At 51.6% G+C, this 20,190-nt stretch overlaps 1 protein-coding gene, 1 long non-coding RNA gene and 2 other non-coding genes across 6 annotated transcripts in view; 1 reads left to right on the forward strand and 3 right to left on the reverse strand.

Moving 5' to 3' along the window:
- Positions 1 to 425: 425 nt before the first annotated feature.
- On the reverse strand, positions 426 to 7,469 carry LOC144509776 (uncharacterized). Its single transcript, XR_013500525.1, has 4 exons — positions 7,270 to 7,469; positions 5,876 to 6,063; positions 3,828 to 4,008; positions 426 to 1,759 (listed from the first exon to the last, which is right to left on the reverse strand). It is a non-coding gene; the product is annotated as an uncharacterized LOC144509776 (long non-coding RNA).
- Positions 3,566 to 3,702, reverse strand: LOC144510310 (small nucleolar RNA SNORA77). The gene has a single exon (XR_013500614.1). It is a non-coding gene; the product is annotated as a small nucleolar RNA SNORA77 (small nucleolar RNA).
- Positions 5,617 to 5,751, reverse strand: LOC144510311 (small nucleolar RNA SNORA77). The gene has a single exon (XR_013500615.1). It is a non-coding gene; the product is annotated as a small nucleolar RNA SNORA77 (small nucleolar RNA).
- Positions 7,470 to 7,940: 471 nt separating the features above from the next.
- stard7 (StAR related lipid transfer domain containing 7) overlaps positions 7,941 to 20,190 on the forward strand; it is a 31,300-nt gene continuing 19,050 nt past the window's right edge. The window contains exons 1-4 of one of the 3 annotated variants that reach the window (XM_078239265.1): positions 7,941 to 8,179; positions 9,452 to 9,947; positions 17,513 to 17,709; positions 19,429 to 19,478. In XM_078239265.1, coding sequence (XP_078095391.1) covers positions 9,484 to 9,947; positions 17,513 to 17,709; positions 19,429 to 19,478 — 711 coding nt within the window. In that variant the 5' untranslated portion in view covers positions 7,941 to 8,179; positions 9,452 to 9,483. Of the gene's footprint in view, positions 8,180 to 8,275; positions 8,518 to 9,451; positions 9,948 to 17,512; positions 17,710 to 19,428; positions 19,479 to 20,190 lie in introns of those variants that run through there. The other 2 variants (XM_078239268.1, XM_078239267.1) reach the window with 2 other exon arrangements.

Genomic DNA, 20,190 nt, shown 5'->3' on the forward strand with positions numbered 1-20,190 from the left:
TTTTTTAGCATAGCCAATCAACCTAACCCGCACATCTTTGGACTGTGGGAGGTAACCGGAGCACCCGGAGGAAACCCACGCAGACACGGGGAGAATGTGCAGACTCCACACAGACAGTGACCCAAGCCGGGAATCGAACCCAGGTCCCTGGAGCTGTGAAGCAGCAGTGCTAACCACCGTGTTACCGTGTCAAGTTATAAGTTATGATCAATTCCTGCCTTGGTTCACTATCTGTGTGGGGTTTGCACGTTCTCCCCGTGTCTGCGTGGATTTCCTCCGGGTGCTCCGGTTTCCTCCCACAGTCCAAAGATGTGTAGTTTAGGTGGATTGGCCATGCTAACTTGTCCCTTAGTGTCCAAAGATGTGCAGGTTCGGTGGATTGGCCATGCTAAATTGCCCCTTAGTGTCCAAAGATGTGGAATAGCCAAAGGGATATGCTATTTGATGCAATCAGGTGGGACACACATGTACCCATCGTCACCCCAGCACTGAAATTCACACCTGACATCGCTCATCTTAATGGACTGATGGTGGTGGATGCTAGGAGCAGTTCGCCCAAGTTAACTTTTCTCTTTATTTTTCATTTCTGTCGTATTAATTGTGGGTTTTATTCAACAAAGAAAATCGTACCAAGTGCTGCCTACGCCTATTCTGAGGAATGAATAGACATTACATCTCAAGCCCCATACCACCTGTGCAGCCACTGCACAGTAGCTGCTTGGAACTTGCTGAACCTGTTCAAATTTTTGAAATATTTTGCCTTGCCCGTGGCCACACTTCATGTGTGGGCTTGTGGTTTGCTTCAGTTAAAATACTTCATTTTAAAGATATTTCTGCCTACGTATCTAACTATGCCAAGCTTTCAAGCTAACTTGGCCACGTTTTAAAACTCAGCCGGGAAGAGTTTGGAAAGTTGACTGTATTCTTTGAAAGTAATCCTGCAAGCAAGGCTTTCTCTCAAGCCTAAACAGGAACTTTCACGGCTACACAGCTGCCAATTGTTTTTGAAAGTTAGGGACACAGTCTGCACTAACAATTTCAATAACACAGATTATGAACAACATATATTGTGCATTTCAGTGTGTGTTTTCAGTTCAAGATTAGCACAGGGGGCGAGCAGTTAAAAAGCCAGTTTCTCCCAGGTTAACTTTTCTCTTTATTTTTCATTTCTGTAGTACTAATTGTGGGTTTTATTCAACAAAGAAAATCGTACCAAGTGCTGCCTACGCCTATTCTGAGGAATGAATAGACATTACAACGGGCTATGTGTGGATGTTGGGGGTCATCCTCCCGCCAGTGGCTGCCCCCGTTTATACGTGAGATGGAGGATCAGCTGATTTTCCCTCCTCTCTTCCCTCAGGCCTGTCACTGCACCCAAACGTCCTGACCTGGGGCTTGAGGTGTGAGCAGATCACAGAGGAGGCCGAGAGAGTTTAAAGTCTTGAGAGGCCGTGTTTGCAGTGATTCGGTGCCCTCACCTGCTTGTCCAGTACCTGCTGCCTGGGTCTCTACTAAACTCCCGACTCTAAAACGCCCAGTCAATCGGTTTATCTGACAAAGTGTCACCCAGACCCGAAACCTTGGCTCGATTCTCTCTCCTCAGACCTGCTGAGATTTTCCAGCATTTTCTGTTTTTTTGTTTCAGATTCTAGCATCTGCAGTGTTTTCCTTTCGATTTAAACGTTTTAGCTTGTTTGAACCAACAGCCCCGAGGTTTGATTAGGGCGATTCCCAGTGATATCTCAATTTTTGAAATCCCCTAAAAAAAAAAGAGGCACAGAAGGTCTATTAAGTTTCAATTAGTTCAAACATCTTCAAATCAATCCACCTGTGATTTTTAACTTAAACCGAGATTCCACACTGTTTATAAAGGCGGCGCGGTGGCACAGTGGTTAGCACTGCTGCTTCACAGCGGCAGGGACCCGAGTTCGATTCCCGTCTCGGGTGACTGTGTGGGGTCTGCACATTCTCCCCGTGTCTACGTGGGTTTCCTCCGGGTGCTCCAGTTTCCTCCCATAGTCCAAAGATGTGCGGGTTAGGTGGATTGGCCATCCTAAATTCTCCCCCAGTGTCAGGGGGGTTACGGGAATAGGGCCTGGGTGGGATTGTGGTCGGTGCAGGCTTGATGGGCCATAGAGTCATAGAGGTTTACAGCATGGAAACAGGCCCTTCAGCCCAACTTGTCCATGCCATCCTTTTTTAAAAAAAACACCTAAGCTAATCCCAATTGCCCGCATTTGGCCCATATCCCTCTATACCCATCTTACCCATGTAACTGTCTAAATGCTTTTTAAAAGACAAAATTGTACCCGCCTCTACTACTACCTCTGGCAGCTTGTTCCAGACACTCACCACCCTCTGTGTGAAAAAATTGCCCCTCTGGACCCTTTTGTATCTCTCCCCTCTCACCTTAAACCTATGCCCTCTAGTTTTAGACTCCCCTATCTTTGGGAAAAGATATTGACTATCTAGCTGATCTGTGCCCCTCATTATTTTATAGACCTCTATAAGATCACCCCTCAGCCTCCTACGCTCCAGAGAAAAAAGTCCCAGTCTATCCAGCCTCTCCTTATAACTCAATCCATCAAGTCCCGGTAGCATCCTAGTAAATCTTTTCTGCACTCTTTCTAGTTTAATAATATCCTTTCTATAATAGGGTGACCAGAACTGCACACAGTATTCCAAGTGTGGCCTCACCAATGTCTTGTACAACTTCAACAAGACGTCCCAACTCCTGTATTCAATGTTCTGACCGATGAAACCAAGCATGCTGAATGCCTTCTTCACCACTCTGTCCACCTGTGACTCCACTTTCAAGGAGCTATGAGCCTGTACCACTAGATCTCTTTGTTCTATAACCGAATTGCCTCCTTCTGCACTGTAGGGATTCTTTGATTCAACACTCTTACATGGGGATGTTTAAGTAATTTCAAGCCGACTTTTGCAGAAAATGCATAACAATGTAAATGATGTCCAAGAAAGGTGTTTGCTCTCGATGGTTTTCACAGTAACCTATTGTGTGGTAACCCATTTATTTCCAACAATTATTCTATTCCAGGACGCCACCCCTGGCATGCAGCCCCCCACTGTGGAGGAGGCGGCTGCGGAACTGGTTGGCGGGAAAGTTACTGTGGCAGGCGGAAAACGTTTTAAGCTTAAGTTAATTTATTAGTGTCACAAGTAGGCTTGCATTAACGCTGCAATGAAGCTACTGTGAAAATCCCCTAGTCGCCACACTCCGGCGCTTGTTCGGGTTACATTGAGGAAGAATTTAGCACCTAACCAGCACGTCTTTCAGACTGTGGGAGGAAACCGGAGCACCCGGAGGAAACCCACGCAGACACGGGGGAAGAAGGTGCAAACTCCACACAGACAGTGACCCGAGGCCGGGAATCGAACCCGGGTCCCTGGCGCCGTGAGGCAGCAGTGCTAACCACTGTGCCACTGGTGAGATGAAAGGACAACGTGGGTGGGCACTCCTAACCCTGAATCATTGGCGGAGTTGTGCCCGTTTCCTCTCCAATGCGGGAAAAGCAGAATCTTCCTTTCCGGTGGGAATATTCCTGTGACTGTTCCAGAGGACCCGTGACAATTGCGCCCCTTGTTAGGACGCAGAGAATGCGCAGGAACTCTGGAATATTCCTTTAGCAGACTGAAAAAGGTGCCAGACCAGGGTAAGGGTCTAACCCAGAGTGAGTCTGCAGAATAGATCGATAACACTGCCTGAATTATTGGGAATATATTTGACTGCTGTCTCTCTCCCCTGCCTTCCGTGGAGCGGCCGAATCCCGAGCTCGGCGTCACCGCGTTGCTACAGTGGGGTTTACCTCATTCTCTTCCCCTCGGTGGCACGTGGAACGCTGGGATTCCGGCCTTCACTCAGCTTTCCTGCAGCTGTGGCGTCGACTTCCAGCCCCCGAGCCGCTCCGTCACCATATTACTGAGTCTGAAGTCATGCATCAATCAGACTCCCAGCCCTCTGTCTGAGGCGGGTCGCAAGCGCAAAGCCTGAAAGCAGAAGGGTTGAATTTTAATTCAGATGGATTGTAAAACGCAGCGGCAACTGGCAATCTGAAACCACCCTGAGCTGCTCAGGCAGCATCTGCGAACTGGGAAGAGTCGCCACCCCCGCCGAGAGGAGGGACAGAGTCGCCCCCCCCCGACAGGAGGGACAGAGTCGCCCCCTACAGGACGAGGACCTGTTGTCACAATTGGACTGTACTGAAGAGCAAGTGGTGAGAGAATTATAGAATCTTACAAAACAGAAGGAGGCCATTCAGCCCATCGAGCCTGCACCGACCACAATCCCACCCAGGCCCGATCCCCGCAACCCTCCATACTTACCCTGCTAATCGAGAGTGGGTTATTTTTGCCATCGTCACCAGGGCCTCACAGTGGCTCAGAGATTTAATTCACAGAGGAAGCTTTGATCGTAGAATCCCGACAGTGTACAAGGAGGCCTTTCGGCCCATCGAGTCTGCACCAACCACAATCCCACCCAGGCACCTATCCCAATAACCCCACATATTTACTCTACTAATCCCCCTAACACTAAGGGGCAATTTAGCATGGCCAATCAACCTAATCTGCACATCTTTGGACTGTGGGAGGAAACCGGAGCACCCGGAGGAAACCAACGCAGGGAGAACATGCAGACTCCGTGCAGACAGTGACCCGAGGCCAGAATTGAACCCGGGTCCCTGGCACTGTGTGGCGGTAGCGCTAACCACTGTGCCACTATCAGGGACAGAAAGTCCTCCTTTCTGCCAATCCCCTTACTGCCAGCTCGGACTCTGAGCTTGTCATTCCTCATATCCAGCTGAGCTGGAGCCCAAAGGTACTTTGCCACCCCAGACAACAGCATCTTATCAGAGCCAGCTTTAGTTAATTGCTTTAGTTTACTTTTATTGCCTTATGTTTAAAGGAAAAGGATGTGTTTGATGTTGGATATTTTGCTCTGATGGCACTTGCCTGGTCCTATTTGTTTCCATTGTACAGTTAATCGAGTAACAAATACCACATCCTGGTTACAGTCAGCCTCAGCCTTTGTCCCTCTCTCTCTCTCTGCAGCCGCCATTTCCCTTCAGCAGGCCCTGAACCCCCCCCCTCTATTCTCAGGGCAGATGAATATGAGATGGTGCTTGCCCATTGGTTTGGGGGGGGGGGGGGGGGCGGCCTAAGTCACCCGCCACCCGCAGTGCAGCTTGGGAGTTGTATCCTTTTCTCAAGCAGTATAAAGTTGCTGCTTTAAGAGGCAGCTGGATGGGTGCATGAATAGGGAGGGACTAGGGGGATATGGACCGAGTAAGGGCAGAAGGTTTTTTTTTTGTAGTTTAGTTAGAGCGTTATGATCGGCACAGACTTGCAGGGCTGAAGGGCCTGTTCCTGTGCTGTACTTTTCTTTGTTCCTTTGAAAATTTGGCATTCTCGCATCGTGATGAGTGCAAGTCCAAAAACTTTGGCAGCACGTATCTTTATTCAGCAACCAACCCCCCCAGACCCCTTAGGTGATGAGGAAGGGATGTGGTGGATAATTCCCCTCAAGGCTAGAAAGTCTAGTTGAAATGAAAGAACAATGCATGGAAGAACTTTCCTTTCCAGTGGGAATATTCCTGTGACTGTTCCAGAGGACCCATAACAATTGCGCCCCTTGTTAGGACGCAGAGAGTGTGCGGGTGCTCTGGATTATTCCTTTAGCAGACTGAAAAAGGTGCCAGACCAGGGTGAGGGTCTAACCCAGAGTGAGTCTGCAGAATAGATTGACAACCCTGCCTGAATTATTGGGAATATATTTGACTACCGTCTCTCTCCCCTGCCTTCGGGGGAGTTGCCGAGTTCCGAGCTTGGCATCACTGCATTGCTGCAGGGGGTTTACCTCATTCTCTTCCCGTCGGTGGCATCGGGAACGCTGGGATTCAAGCCTTCACTCAGCTTTCCTGCAGCTGGCACCAGTGGCATCGACTTCCAGCCTCTGACCTGTTCCGTCACCATATTACTCAGTCTGAAGTCTTGCATCAATCAGACTCCCAGCTCTCTGTCAGAGGCAGGACGCAAACACAAAGCCTGAAAGCAAAAGAGTTGAATTTTAATTTAAATGGATTGTAAAACATGGCAGCAGCCGTGAGAGAGAATCTGGTGAACTGGTGCTGCAACAATAATCTCTCCCTCAATGTCAACAAAACGAAGGAGATAGTCATCGACTTCAGGAAGCGCAAAGGAGAACATGCCCCTGTCTACATCAACGGGATGAAGTAGAAATGGTCGAGAGCTTCAAGGAGCCAGATATCCAGATCACCAACAACCTGTCCTGGTTTCTCCATGTTGACGCTATAGTTAAAAAAGCCCACCAACGCCTCTAGTTTCTCAGGAGGCTAAGGAAATTTGGCATGTCCGCTACGACTCTCACCAACTATTACAGATGTATCATAGACAGCATTCTTTCCAGATGTATCACAGCTTGGTATGGCTCCTGCTCTAACCAAGACCAGAAGAAAGTACCAAGGGTCGTGAATGTAGCCCAGTCCATCATACAAATCAACCTCCCATCCGTTGACTTCTACACTTCCGGCTGCCTCAGAAAAGCAAGGACCCCACGCACCCCGGACATTCTCTCTTCCACCTTCTTCCGTCGGGGAAAAAGATACAAAATTCTGAGGTCACGTACCAACCGACTCAAAAACAGCTCTGCGCTGCTGCCATCAGACCTTCGAATGGACTTACCTTATATTAAGTTGATCTTTCTCTACACCCTAGCTATGACACTACATTCTGCACTCTCTCCTTTTCTTCTCTATGAACAGTATGCTTTGTCTGCATAGCACGCAAGAAACAATACTTTTCACTGTATCCCAATACACATGACAATAAATCAAATCAAAATGATCCCCTCCTTATTGGAGGCAGCTTTAGTGAACTGAATTAGTTTTGATTGCCTTATGTTTAAAGGAGAAGGATGTGTTTGATGCTGGATGTTTTGCTCTGATGACACTTGCCTGGTCCTATTTGTTTCCATAGAGTATCTAATACCACCCTCTGGTTACAGCGAGCCTCAGCCTTTGTCCCCCCTCTCTCTGCAGCCGCCATTTCCCCTCAGCACGCCCTGCTCCCGCCCACTCTATTCCCATTGGTTGATGGGTGGAGATGACGCTCGCCCATTGGTTCCGGGGGCTGTCAGTCAGCCGCCTCCCGCAGTGCAGGTTGGGAGTTGTAGCTTTTTCCTCCCCGGCCGGGCTGGAAATGCAGCAACTGTGGAAGGAGAAACAGCCTTACCGGTTTGACTGGAATAGGAGGCAGTATTCTTCAGAGACATTAACTCGGCTTCTCTCTCCACAGATGCTGCTTGACCGAGAACCATATAATCCCTACCGTAACAGAAAGCGCCCATTCGGTCCATCGAGCCGGCACCGGCTGTTTTCCTAGTATGCGCATGCTCATAGCCTGCCCCTTCCCTGGTGTGCGCGCATGCTCACAGTGCCTTGTGTCGCCCCCTGGTGTGCGCGCATGCTCACAGTGCCTTGTGTCTCTCTCGCCCCCGCCCCCCGTGTGCGCGCATGCTCACAGTGCCTTGTGTCCTCCCTGGTGTGCACATGCTGTGTCTGGTGTGACCCCCTGGTGCGCGCATGCTCACAGTGCGTTGCGTTCCCCTGGTGTGCGCATGCTCACAGTGCCTGGTGTCCTTCAGATGTGCACATGGTCGAAGTGCCTGGCGTGCGCATGCTCACAGTGCCTGGTGTACATCTTGGCCTGTTCCTGCTCACAGCGTCCTTGTGGTCCCCTGACTTGCGCATGCTCACATCGTGCGCATCTTGGCCTACACATGCTCAGTGTCCCCTGTTCCCCTGGCCTGCGCATGCTCACAGCGCATCTTATCGCGCGCATGCTGTGTCCCATGTTTACCTGACCCGCGCATGCTCACAGCGCATCCTGTCCTGCGCATGCCCAGTAACCTTCCGGACGCCTTGGCTGTAATGAATTCAGATTCCGGGCTACAGCTCGTGCCTTCAGTCTTTCGTGAATGAATAATTCGTTCGGCAAATCTCCCGCCAACAACAAAAAAAAAGTTCTTCAATCGCCCCAAGTGCGAATGTTCTAAAGTGTTCGGCCTCGGGCTGCGAGGCGGGGCGGGGCTGTGCGGTGCACAGCAGCTTGCTGGCGGGAGAGGGCGGGCTCTCTGGAGGCGGTGAGTGACAGGCAGACTGGGCCAATGGGAAGGCGCGCCGCGGGCGGGCCTGGCCAATCAGGCGGCGGGAGCCGGGGAGGCAGCAGGTTAGGGTGCACTGGGACAGGGTGATTGACAGGCAGGGCTGGCTGGGCCTGAGGGGGGTCAGCCTGGGCCATACACACAGCCTGGTACTGGGGTCAGGGCGCTGCAACACTGCCCTCCAGACTGGTGTTGGAACCAGGGCACTGCCCTCCAGCCAGGTAAGGGAGACAGGGCATTGCCCTCCAGACTGGTAAGGGAGACAGGGCACTGCCCTCCAGACTGGTAAGGGAGACAGGGCACTGCCCTCCAGCCAGGTAAGGGAGCCAGGGTATTTGCTACCAAATAAACCTGTTGGACTTTAACCTGGTGTTGTGAGACTTCTTACTGTGTTTACCCCAGTCCAACGCCGGCATCTCCACATCAAGGGAGACAGGGCACAGCCCTCCAGCCTGGTAAAGAGAGCCAGGGAACAGCCCTCCAGCCAGGTAAGGGAGCCAGGGCACTGTCCTCCGGCCTGATACAGGAACCAGGGCGCTGCACACTGCCCACCACTACAGAAAACCTCCTCTGGAATCACCTTCCCAGAGGAATGATCCCATTGCAAGACCCAAAACAGTGAAGATAGACCCTTTCCCCAAGTAGAGAAAGTAAATTGTCTACGAGCCTATTAAAGGTACAGTATTCTGTCCTCTTCAGTCCCACGCTCCTGATCTACGGACACACGGTGCGGAGAGGGGAGGGTCGGGATGGCGACCTCCTCGTGAACCTGCTCCTGGGCCTGGCGAAACGCGCCATTTACCGGTCCAGGCAGCGGGTGATCGAGGGGGCCATCCATCCTGACTGTCTTCCCCTCTACCATGGCTACGTTTGCGGCCAGGTGTCCCTGGAGAGGGAGCATGCGGTGTCCACGGGCGCAGTTGACGCCTTCCGCGCCCGTTGGGCACCGCAGGGGTTGGGGTGCATTATTGACCCCAATAATCACATTTTAATTTGATGTTTTCAAGTTTCCTTTGTACTTTGATTTCTGTTCGGGCTGTTCCCCCTCCTTTTGGGGAGCTGCCCCTTTTACTTTGTCCCGACTTAATCTGAGTTTGTTTATTTGGTTTGACCTAAAAAGAGGGCAACACCCAAAACTCCTCAACAAGTTGTCTACAAGTTCCAGCTGCGTATTAAAGGGACAGTATTGTGCCCAGCAACGTTCAATTTACTAATGTCTTCTTTTCTCTCTCTCTCTTGTTCTCCTTTCAGCTGAGCCCTGACAGCTGCCCGTGCCGTGCACCATGTTGTCTGTGAGGAGGCCAGCCATGCTCCTGAACCCGGCTCGCTCCAAGCCTCTGAGCGGCCAGTGGCCGCGGTCCGCCTGTTCCTCGGGCCAGCCCCCGAGCTGGCGCGCGGCCGACCAGCTGGAGGCCTGGACGAGGTGGGTGGGCGGCGCCCTGCGGCGGGCGCTGGGCTTGCTGCGGGGAGGCTCGGCCGGAGAAGGGGGCGGCGGAGCGGCCAGGCGAAGGATGGTGTCGATCCTGGCCAGCCAGTGCAGCTACGTGACCGGCCAGAGGCTGAGGAGGGCCCAGCAGATCGGGCAGCTGTACAGTAACCTGTACTCGGAGCACTCCCGCCGCAGCCTGTTCACCAACCTGTGGCGAAAGTTCCAGAGCCGGCACGCGGGCTCCGGCAAGCTGGTGGCCGCTTTTGCCGCTGTCTTCATGTGGGACAGCGAGAGGATTCGGGACGAGGAGCTGCAACGGTAGGTGCACTGTGTGCTGATCCAGTAACGGCAGGAAGCTCGCACCAAAAGTCGCAAAGAACCATTTAAAAAATCTCTGCATAAACGTAGCTAAATTTGGGAAGTTGCAGCACTGGGGCGGGTGGGTGAAAATAGAAGTACGGTGGCACAGTGGTTAGCACTGCTGCCTCACAGCGCCAGGGACCCGGGTTCGATTCCGGCTTGGGTCACTGTCTGTGCGGAGTCTGCACATTCTCCCCGTGTCTGCGTCCGAATGATGTGCTGGTTAGATTCTAAATTCTCCCTCAGTGTAACCCGAACAGGCGCCGGAGTGCAGCGATTTTCACAGTAACTTCATTGCCGTGTTAAATAAACTTTAAACTGTAGGCTAGCTTTCTGGGATTCTTGAACAAGGACCCTGTCTTTGCACTCCAACCTTCTGCAGCCATGTCAAGTGTTCAAAGATTATGTGCGTTGATTTGACTTGATTTATTATTGTCACATGAGGTGGCACAGTGGGTTAGCACTGCTGCCTCAAAGGGCCAGGGACCCGGGTTTCATTCCCGCTCAGGTCACTGTCTGCGTGGACACAGTAAGTAGTCTCACAACATCAAGTTAAAATCCATCAGGTAGCACGAGTTTTCAGAGCGCCGCTCCTTCATCAGGTGCCGACCTGATGAAGGAGCGGCGCTCCGAAAGCTCGTGTTACCAAATAAATTTGTTGGACTTTAACCTGGTGTTGTGAGACTACTTGCTGTGCCTACCCCTGTCCAACGCCGGCAACTCCACATCATGTCTGTGTGGAATTTGCACGTTCTCCCTGTGTCTGCGTGGGTTTCCTCCCACAGTCCAAAGATGTGCAGGTGCGGTGGATTGGCCATGCTAAATCGCTCCTTAGGAGAACTAGCTAGGATAAATACGTGGGGTTATGGGATTAGGGCCTGGTTGGGATTGTGGTCGGAGCAAATGTGATGGGCCAAATGGCCTCCTTCTGCACTGGAGGGATTCCATGATTCTACCTTGGCATGATCAGTCATTCCTGACCTGCTTACTACTGGCATCTTTGATTTGATTTTGATTTGATTTGATTTATTATTGTCACGTGTACTGGGACACAGTGAAAAGTATTGTTTGATTTATTATTGTCACATGTACTGGGACACAGAGAAAAGTATTGTTTGATTTATTATTGTCACGTGTACTGGGACACAGTGAAAAGTATTGTTTGATTTATTATTGTCACATGTACTGGGACACAGAGAAAAGTATTGTTTGATTTATTATTGTCACGTGCTGGGATACAGAAAAGTATTGTTTGATTTATTATTGTCACATGTACTGGGATACAGTGAAAAGTATTGTTTGATTTATTATTGTCACGTGCTGGGATACAGAAAAGTATTGTTTGATTTATTGTTGTCACATGTATTGGGATACAGTGAAAAGTATTGTTTGATTTATTATTGTCACGTGCTGGGATACAGAAAAGTATTGTTTGATTTATTGTTGTCACGTGTATTGGGATACAGTGAAAAGTATTGTTTGATTTATTGTTGTCACATGTATTGGGACACGGTGAAAAGTATTGTTTCTTGCGCGCTATACAGACAAAACATACCGTTCATAGAGAAGGAAAGGAGAGGGTGCAGAATCTAGCGTTACAGTCATAGCTAGGGTGTAGAGAAAGATCAGCTTAATACAAGGTAGGTCCATTCAAAAGTCTGATGGCAGCAGGGAAGAAGCTGTTCTTGAGTCGGTCGATACGTGACCTCAGACTTTTGTATCTTTTTCCTGACGGAAGAAGTGGAAGAGAGAATGTCCGGGGTGCGTGGGGTCCTTGATTATGCTGGCTGCTTTTCCCGAGGCAGCGGGAAGTGTAGACAGAGTCAGTGGATGGGAGGCTGGTTTGCGTGATGGATTGGGCTACATTCACGACCCTTTGTAGTTCCTTGCGGTCTTGGGCAGAGCAGGAGCCATACCGAGCTGTGATACAACCAGAAAGAATGCTTTCTCTGGCGCATCTGTAAAAGTTGGTGAGAGTCGTAGCGGACATGCCAAATTTCCTTTGTGAAACAGTCCCTGTGGTCTCGGTTGTCACTGGACATTTCTCTCCACAGAATGTCCCCATGTTCATTAGATTGACTGATTCGCTTAGCTTGAGACAGGCGAGAGGGGGACATGAGAGAATTCTACTCCTGTCAGCCTAATTGCTGTCAGGGCCGCGACTTAGAGTCTTTAGTTAAGAGTCGGCTGACTGAGCATCTTGAACATTTTCAGATGATCAGAGAGCCGGAATGGATTTGTTAAGGACGGGTTATATTTGACGCCCTGATTGAATCTTTTGAAGAGGTGACTGATGCACTGAACTGGGGATGTTATTTATATTTTAAAGTTTATTTATTAGCGTCACAAGCTGGCTTACATTAACACTGCAATGAAGTTACTGTGAAAATCTCCTAGTCGCCACAGTCCGGCACCTGTTCGGGTTACACTGAGGGAGAATTCAGCACCTAACCAGCACGTCTTTCGGACTGTGGGAGGAAACCCGAGCACCCGGAGGAAACCCACGCAATGCCTCTATTTATAAGACCACAAGATATAGGAGCAGAATTAGGCCATTTGGCCCATCGAGTCTATTCCGCCAACAATTCCATCCACGCGCTGTCCCTGTAGTCCCATGTATTTACCCTGCTGGTCCCCCTGATACTAAGGGTCAATTTAGTATGACCAATCCACCTAACCTGAACATCTTTGGAGTGTGGGAGGAAACCGGAGCACCCGGAGGAAACCCACACAGACACGGGGAGAACGTGCAGACTCCGCACAGACAGTGACCCGAGGCTGGGAATTGAACCTGGGTCCCTGGCGCTCTGAGGCAGCAGTGCTAACCACTGTGATGTCCATGAGGACAGACTGGGTAAAGGTGCCAGCAGTGATTCACGGGGACGATACCAGAGCTGCGAGATTCCTGCTGTCAGAAAAAAACTGGAGCAGCCTGTCTTGTTGACAAACTGCTGGAGGTCAGATAGAGGTTTACAGAGGCCCTTCGCCCTATTGTCTTCTAAAGTGCAGGGTTGTGAAGCAGTTTGATAGCGGGGTGGCACAGTGGTTAGCACTGCTCCCTCACAGGGTCCCGGGTTCGATTCCGGCCTCGGGTCACCGTCTGTGCGGAGTCTGCACATTCTCCCCGTATCTGCGTGGGTTTCCCCCGGGTGCTCCGGTTTCCTCCCACAGTCCGAAAGACATGCTGGTTAGGTGCTAAATTCTCCCTCAGTGTAACCCGAACAGGCACCGGAGTGTGGCGACTGGGGGATTTTCACAGTAACTTCATTGCAGTGTTAACGTAAGCCTTCTCGTGACACTAACTTTAAGATGGTGGCAATGTGGGGGCAATATTTCCACTTCTGAATACGATCACAGCTTGTGAGTGTGAGGTGGTGGTTAGTAAACCCAGCAGGGAATTGGGAAGGAGTTTGTTTGCTCAGGGAGCACTGGGAACGTGGAACTCGCTCCCACAGAGAGCGCCTTGAGGCAAACTGGGGAGGGAGAAAGAAGTTACCAGGTGTTCCGAGTTCAGGGAAAGGGGATCGGGAGGAGGTTCGTGTGGGGCATGAATGCTGGCAAATCATCGGGGCCGAATGGCCTGCCTCTGCTCCAGACCCGTTGCTGGGCGACCAACTGAACAGACTTAAAATAGAACATAATATGAGCATTGCTGTGTGCTGTTAGCTGATAAAAACACGCCAAGGAATTCAAGCTGCACTGAAGGTGAAAAGGACAAGGAGTGACTGGGAGTGAGGGATAGGGAGTGGGGAGTGACTGAGAGTGAGGGGGGTAGGGTGTGGGATGTGACTGGGGGTGAGGGAGACTTGGAGCGAGAGAGAGGGAGTGGGGAGTGACTGGGAGTGAGGGGGGTAGGGTGTGGGATGTGACTGGGGGCGAGGGAGACGGGGAGCGACTGGGAGCGAGAGTGTGGGGAGTGACTGGGATTGAGGGAGGATGGGGGTGGGGTGTGACTGGGGGTGAGTGGAGTGATTTGCTGTGAGAGGCACGGGGAGGGACTGGGGGGCGGTGGGAATGGTGGGTGGGGTGTGACTGCGAGTGAGGGATGACTAGGAGTGTGGGAGTGACTTGGTGTGAGGAATAGTGAGTGGGGAGTCAGGGCATGGGGAGTGAGGAGGGGGCTATGATTTGGTGTGAGGGGCAGGTGTGGGGAGTGAGGGGATTGGGGGTGAATGGGCGTCTGTGTGTATCTGGGAGTGAGGGGGAATTGAGGGGGGGTTGGTGTGATTGGGAGTGAAGGGGACGGGGATTGGGGGGAATGGGGAGTGAATGGGGGTCTGTGTGTATCTGGGAGTGAAGGGGACGGGGAGTGAGGGAATGGGGAGGGTGGGTTTGGTGTGATTGGGGGGGAATGGGACAGGGAGTGAGGGGGAATGGCGAGGGTGGGTTTGGTGTGATTAGGGGGGAATGGGATGGGGAGTGAGGGGGATTGGAGGGAATGGGGAGGGTGGGTTTGGTGTGATTGGGAGTGAAGGGGACGGGGAGTGAGGGAATGGGGAGGGTGGGTTTGGTGTGATTGGGGGTGAAGGGGACGGGGAGTGAGGGAATGGGGAGGGTGGGTTTGGTGTGATTGGGAGTGAAGGGGACGGGGAGTGAGGGAATGGGGAGGGTGGGTTTGGTGTGATTGGGGGTGAAGGGGACGGGGAGTGAGGGAATGGGGAGGGTGGGTTTGGTGTGATTGGGGGTGAAGGGGACGGGGAGTGAGGGAATGGGGAGGGTGGGTTTGGTGTGATTGGGAGTGAAGGGGACGGGGAGTGAGGGAATGGGGAGGGTGGGTTTGGTATGATTGGGGGTGAAGGGGACAGGGAGTGAGGGGGATTAGGGGGAATGGGGAGGGTGGGTTTGGTGTGATTGGGAGTGATGGGGATTGGGGGGAATGGGGAGGGTGGGTTTGGTGTGATTGGGAGTGATGGGGATTGGGGGGAATGGGGAGGGTGGGTTTGGTGTGATTGGGAGTGATGGGGATTGGGGGGAATGGGGAGGGTGGGTTTGGTATGATTGGGGGTGAAGGGGACGGGGAGTGAGGGGGAATGGGGAGGGTGGGTTTGGTGTGATTGGGGGTGAAGGGGACGGGGAGTGAGGGAATAGGGAGGGTGGGTTTGGTATGATTGGGGGGGAATGGGATGGGGAGTGAGGGGGATTGGGGGGAATGGGGAGGGTGGGTTTGGTATGATTGGGGGTGAAGGGGACGGGGAGTGAGGGGGAATGGGGAGGGTGGGTTTGGTGTGATTGGGGGTGAAGGGGACGGGGAGTGAGGGAATAGGGAGGGTGGGTTTGGTATGATTGGGGGGGGAATGGGATGGGGAGTGAGGGGGATTGGGGGGAATGGAGAGGGTGGGTTTGGTGTGATTGGGAGTGAAGGGGACGGGGAGTGAGGGAATGGGGAGGGTGGGTTTGGTATGATTGGGGGTGAAGGGGACGGGGAGTGAGGGAATGGGGAGGGTGGGTTTGGTGTGATTGGGGGGGAATGGGATGGGGAGTGATGCTGAAGATTGTGGTGTTAATTGAAGCTGTTTTTCTGTTTGGCTGCTGATATCTGCTGTAGCTGCTCTCTGTACTCGGGCCTCTTGCCGCTGCTGGATAGTACAGGCTGCACTGTGGTTCCACACTCGAGCAGCCTGACTAGACAGCTAGTTCCTCTTTTGAGCCTGGATCTCCATCACGCTTTGCCTTTACCCAGGAAGACTCATCAAAATGGTGTGACTTGTTTGCTGTGTTCCCCTCTGAGGAGAAACAGTGCCTCGCGATATCTCTGTTCCTGTGGGGACTGTCGGGGTGACTTTGTTTCCCAGAGTAATGTTTCTGTATTCTGTGGCTTCAAAACCCATCAGTGTTTGAGCTGTTATTGCTGTCATTATGTTTATTATGAAAAGCCCGGTAAGAAAAGTGGGGGGGGGAAAAGCTGCCTTTATAGTCGGGGGCTTGGAGGGGAAACGGGGTAATCTTCCTTTGAAGTGGCATGGCAATGAATTGTTCCAGTTCTTTCCTGGATTGGCAGTACCCTGTTCCTCTTGCCCGATGCCCCATCCCATTTATTGATTCATACCAGTTCCGGTATTGCCGGAGAAATACCGTCTGGTTGGTCATTTTGTTTTTGGTTCTGTGTAAACTTACTCCTCATAAATAAATTCCTTTCGGGGTCTTAGCCTGAGCAGTGACTGAGGGACATCCTCAGTGCTAGCCTGGTTAATCTAGGTTGATGTGGTGCTGAATTGTTTGCACCGTGTAGGTCACGGTTTTTATTCCCCAGCCTGATCTACAATTGGTCTCCATTTGCGAGGGCTGGCGTTGGGAGAAAAATCAACTTATTAGAGGTCCTGCTTGTGGCCAGTGACTCAGTGATAGTTCAGGCAAGCTCGGCTCATGAGCTTATGGTGAAGAGGGTAAGGAATATTAGAACCCTTTCTCTTGACCTTTGGTTTGGTAGCTGAAAGGTAATTAGCCAATAAAGGGTTAACAACATCAGCACGGCTCAGAGTCCCTGGTGAGTATCTGACCTTGAGAGCAATGGGAGTCGCTTCTGAGGGGAGTGACAGAGCCAGGGTGATCCCATCGATCCCTAAGATAAAAGCAAAGTACTGCAGATGCTCGGGATCCAAAATAGAATCCGGTATCATAGAATCCCTACAAGTGCACCGTCTGCGCTGACCACAGTCCCACCCAGGCCCTATCCCCATAACCCTAGGCATTTACCCTAGCTAGCCCCGCTGACACTAAGGGGCAATTTAACACGGCCAATCCACCTAACCCGCACATCTTTGGATTGTGGGAGGAAACCGGAGCGCTCGGAGGAAACACACGCAGAGACGGGGGAGAACGTGCAGACTCCGCACAGACAGTGACCCAAGCCCGGAATCGAACCCGGGTCCCTGGCGCTGTGAGGCAGCAGTGCTAACCACTGTGCCACCGCCTCATTGTCAGGAATGTTCAGCAGGTCTGGCAGCGTCTGTGGAGAGAGAAGCAGAGTTAACGTTCTGAGCCAGAACGTAGGGCGGCACAGTGATTAGCACTGCTGCCTCACAGCGCCAGGGACCCGGGTTCAATTCCCGGCTTGGGTCACTGTCTGTGTGGAGTCTGCACGTTCTCCCCGTGTCTGCGTGGGTTTCCTCCGGGTGTTCCGGTTTCCTCCCACAGTCTAAAGATGTGCAGGTTAGGTGGACTGGCCGTGCTAAATTGCCCCTTAGTGTCAGGGGGATTAGGGTAAATGCATGGGGTTATGGGGATAGTGTCTGGATGGGATTGTGATCAGTGCAGACTCGATGGGCTGAATGGCCTCCTTCTGCACCGTAGAGATTCTATGATATGACTCTTCAGAACTGAATTTTGCAACATTTTGAGATATTGCCAATCCCCGATTCTGGCCTCCAGATCGTCCCCAGTTTTAAGAACACTATTCTCTTGTGCGCCCTCCCCCTCACGCCAGCCCGGGAGTGCAGGCGGCGGCGGGGAAGGGGAGGGAACCGGAGCTCAGTTTGTTACTCGTTTTGCTGACCGGGCCGTTGCTTTGCTGCCCCCTGACACAGGTGCCTGAGCGATTTCAAAAGCCTGGAGGTCCCGGCCCCCGGGAAGGAGCAGAGCCAGGAGCAGCCCGAGAGCCGGGAACCGGCCGAGTCGGAGCAGCGCCGTAAGCAGGATAACACGTGGGAGCTGGTGATGGACAGGCCCAGCTTCCGACTGTGGCGCCGCCCCATTCCGGGCAGCCACCTATACCAGTACCGAGGTAAGAGCCACGTCCCCAACCACCTCCACGTAGCTAGTCCGGCTGGCAAGTATCCTCGATAAGAAGTTTAACAACACCAGGTTAAAGTCCAACAGGTTTATTTGGTAACAAAAGCCACTAGCTTTCGGAGCACTGCTCCTTCGTCAGGTGACGAAGGAGCAGCGCTCCGAAAGCTTGTGGCTTTTGCTACCAAATAAACCTGTTGGACTTTAACCTGGTGTTGTTAAACTTCTTACTGTGTTTACCCCAGTCCAACACCAGCATCTCCACATCAAGTATCCTCGGGTCAGAGCTGCTTATTGTGTACACCAAATGGCGCTCAGCATTGCTGGATCCTTCAGGAAGGATAGCCTTGCCATGGAGGGAATGCGATTAAACTTCACCCGATTAATCCTGGGATTGTCCGGTGAGAGATTGGGGGAGACTGGGCCTGGGTCCACTGGACTTTAGAACATTGAGAGACATTCTCATCCAAATATAGAAAACTCTTACAGGGCAGATGTGGGAAGGATGGTTCCCCCTGGTTGGGGAGGGTCTGGAGCCAGGGGACACAGTCCATTGAGTGTCTTTAAGACAGAGATGGATAGGTTCTTGGTTAATAAGGGGATCAGGGGTTATGGGGAAAAGGCAGGAGAATGGGGATGAGAAAAATATCAACCATGACTGAATGGCGGAGCAGACTCGATGGGCCGAATGGCCTCATTCTGCTCCTATGTCTTATGGTCTTATTTCGGACTGAGATGAGGAGGAATTTCTTCACTGAGGGGAGCTGAATCTTTGGAATTCTCTGTCCCAATGGAGGTGCAATCCTTTAATATGTTCAAGAGAAAGAGCGATAGATTTCTAGATGTTAAAGATATCAAGGGATGCGGGGATAGTGTACAGTACTGGCCAACGGTGTACAGTTCTGGTCACCCTATTATAGAAAGAATATAATTAAACCAGAAAGAGCGCAGAAAAGATTTACTGGGATGCTACCGGGACTTGATGGATTGAGTTATAAGGAGAGGCTGGATAGACTGGGACTTTTTTCTCTGGAGCGTAGGGATGATCTTATAGAGATCTATAAAATAATGACGGGCATAGATCAGCTAGATAGTCAATATCTTTCCCCAAAGGTAGGGAAGTCTAAAACTAGAGGGCATAGGTTTAAGGTGAGAGGGGAGAGATACAAAAGGGTCCAGCAGGGGCAATTTTTTCACACAGAGGGTGGTGAGTGTCTGGAACAAGCTGCCAGAGGTAGTAGTAGAGGTGGGTACAATTTTGGCTTTTAAAAGGCATTTAGACAGTTACATGGGTAAGATGGGTATAGAGGGATATGGGCCAAATGTGGGCAATTGGGACTAGCTTAGTAGTTTTTAAAAAAAGGGTTGGCATGGGCAAGTTGGGCCGAAGGGCCTGTTTCCATGCTGTAAACCTCTGACTCCAGTGTGGGGAAATTGGTGGAAGACAGAAGTTCAGCCATGATTGATTTTCTCAGCATCGATTTTAGATCATTAGTGATCTGTGCGCAATAACAGCAAAATCTTTGTCCCTCTCATCTTGCCTCTGTGTTGTGGGCTCGAGGGGCTGAATGGCCTGCTCCTGTGTTCCCCCGAGGTTGGCGTGTGATGAGTTGGAAGGGAGGGAGGTTCAGAACATTGTTGGGGGGGAGATCAGGATCTCTGCAATGATTCTACCAGCCTGTGTACTGACACGTCTTCCCTTTCGCCTCTGCAGTCTTTGGAACGTACACGGACGTTACCCCTCGACAGTTCTTCAATGTGCAGGTACAGCTTTCAAACCGAGTGCGCCCAACTCCCCTACCCTGCCAATGAGCGGAAGGTGGTACGGTCCTGTGTTTTATACAGCACCGTACCACGTAAGCATGTCCCAAAGTACCTCCTATACAGCGAGTGGCTTTGAAATACAATCCTTAATATCGAAGATCAAAGGGAAGGTGCAGTTTCTGTACCCCACCCCTGCCTCTTCCCCAATTCCTGACCTTTTCCCACCAGACCGGCAGCGATGGGAATGCTGATCCCCGGGGTTAGTGACCTGGATGTTGTCAACTCCGGAGGTGCTGGTTTCCCTGTTTCGGTACCTTTTTCGTGGTTTGAATAAATCAGCCCTCCGTAGATAACCTGAGGTTGATCCGCCTCTCCCTCCAGCAAGGTCTTGTCCACCTGTCAGCCATGTGTCCGTCTTCCCTTCCAAGTCCGCCACTGTCCACTGGGTCTCTTGGTTGACTTCAGTCATAGAATCACTACAGTACAGGAGGAGGCCATTCAGCCCATAGAGTCTGCACCGACCACAATCCCACCCAGGCCCTGTCACCGTAACCCCACCCTGCTAGTCCCCCTGACACTAAGTGGCAACTTAGCATGGCCAATCCACCTAACCTGCACATCTTTGGACACTAAGGGGCAATTTCGCATGGCCAATCCACTTAACCTGCACATCTTTGGACACTAAGGGGCAATTTAGCATGGCAAATCCACC

The sequence above is a fragment of the Mustelus asterias genome, chromosome 22 (genome assembly GCF_964213995.1).
Source record: "Mustelus asterias chromosome 22, sMusAst1.hap1.1, whole genome shotgun sequence".
NCBI classification, from domain to species: domain Eukaryota; kingdom Metazoa; phylum Chordata; class Chondrichthyes; order Carcharhiniformes; family Triakidae; genus Mustelus; species Mustelus asterias.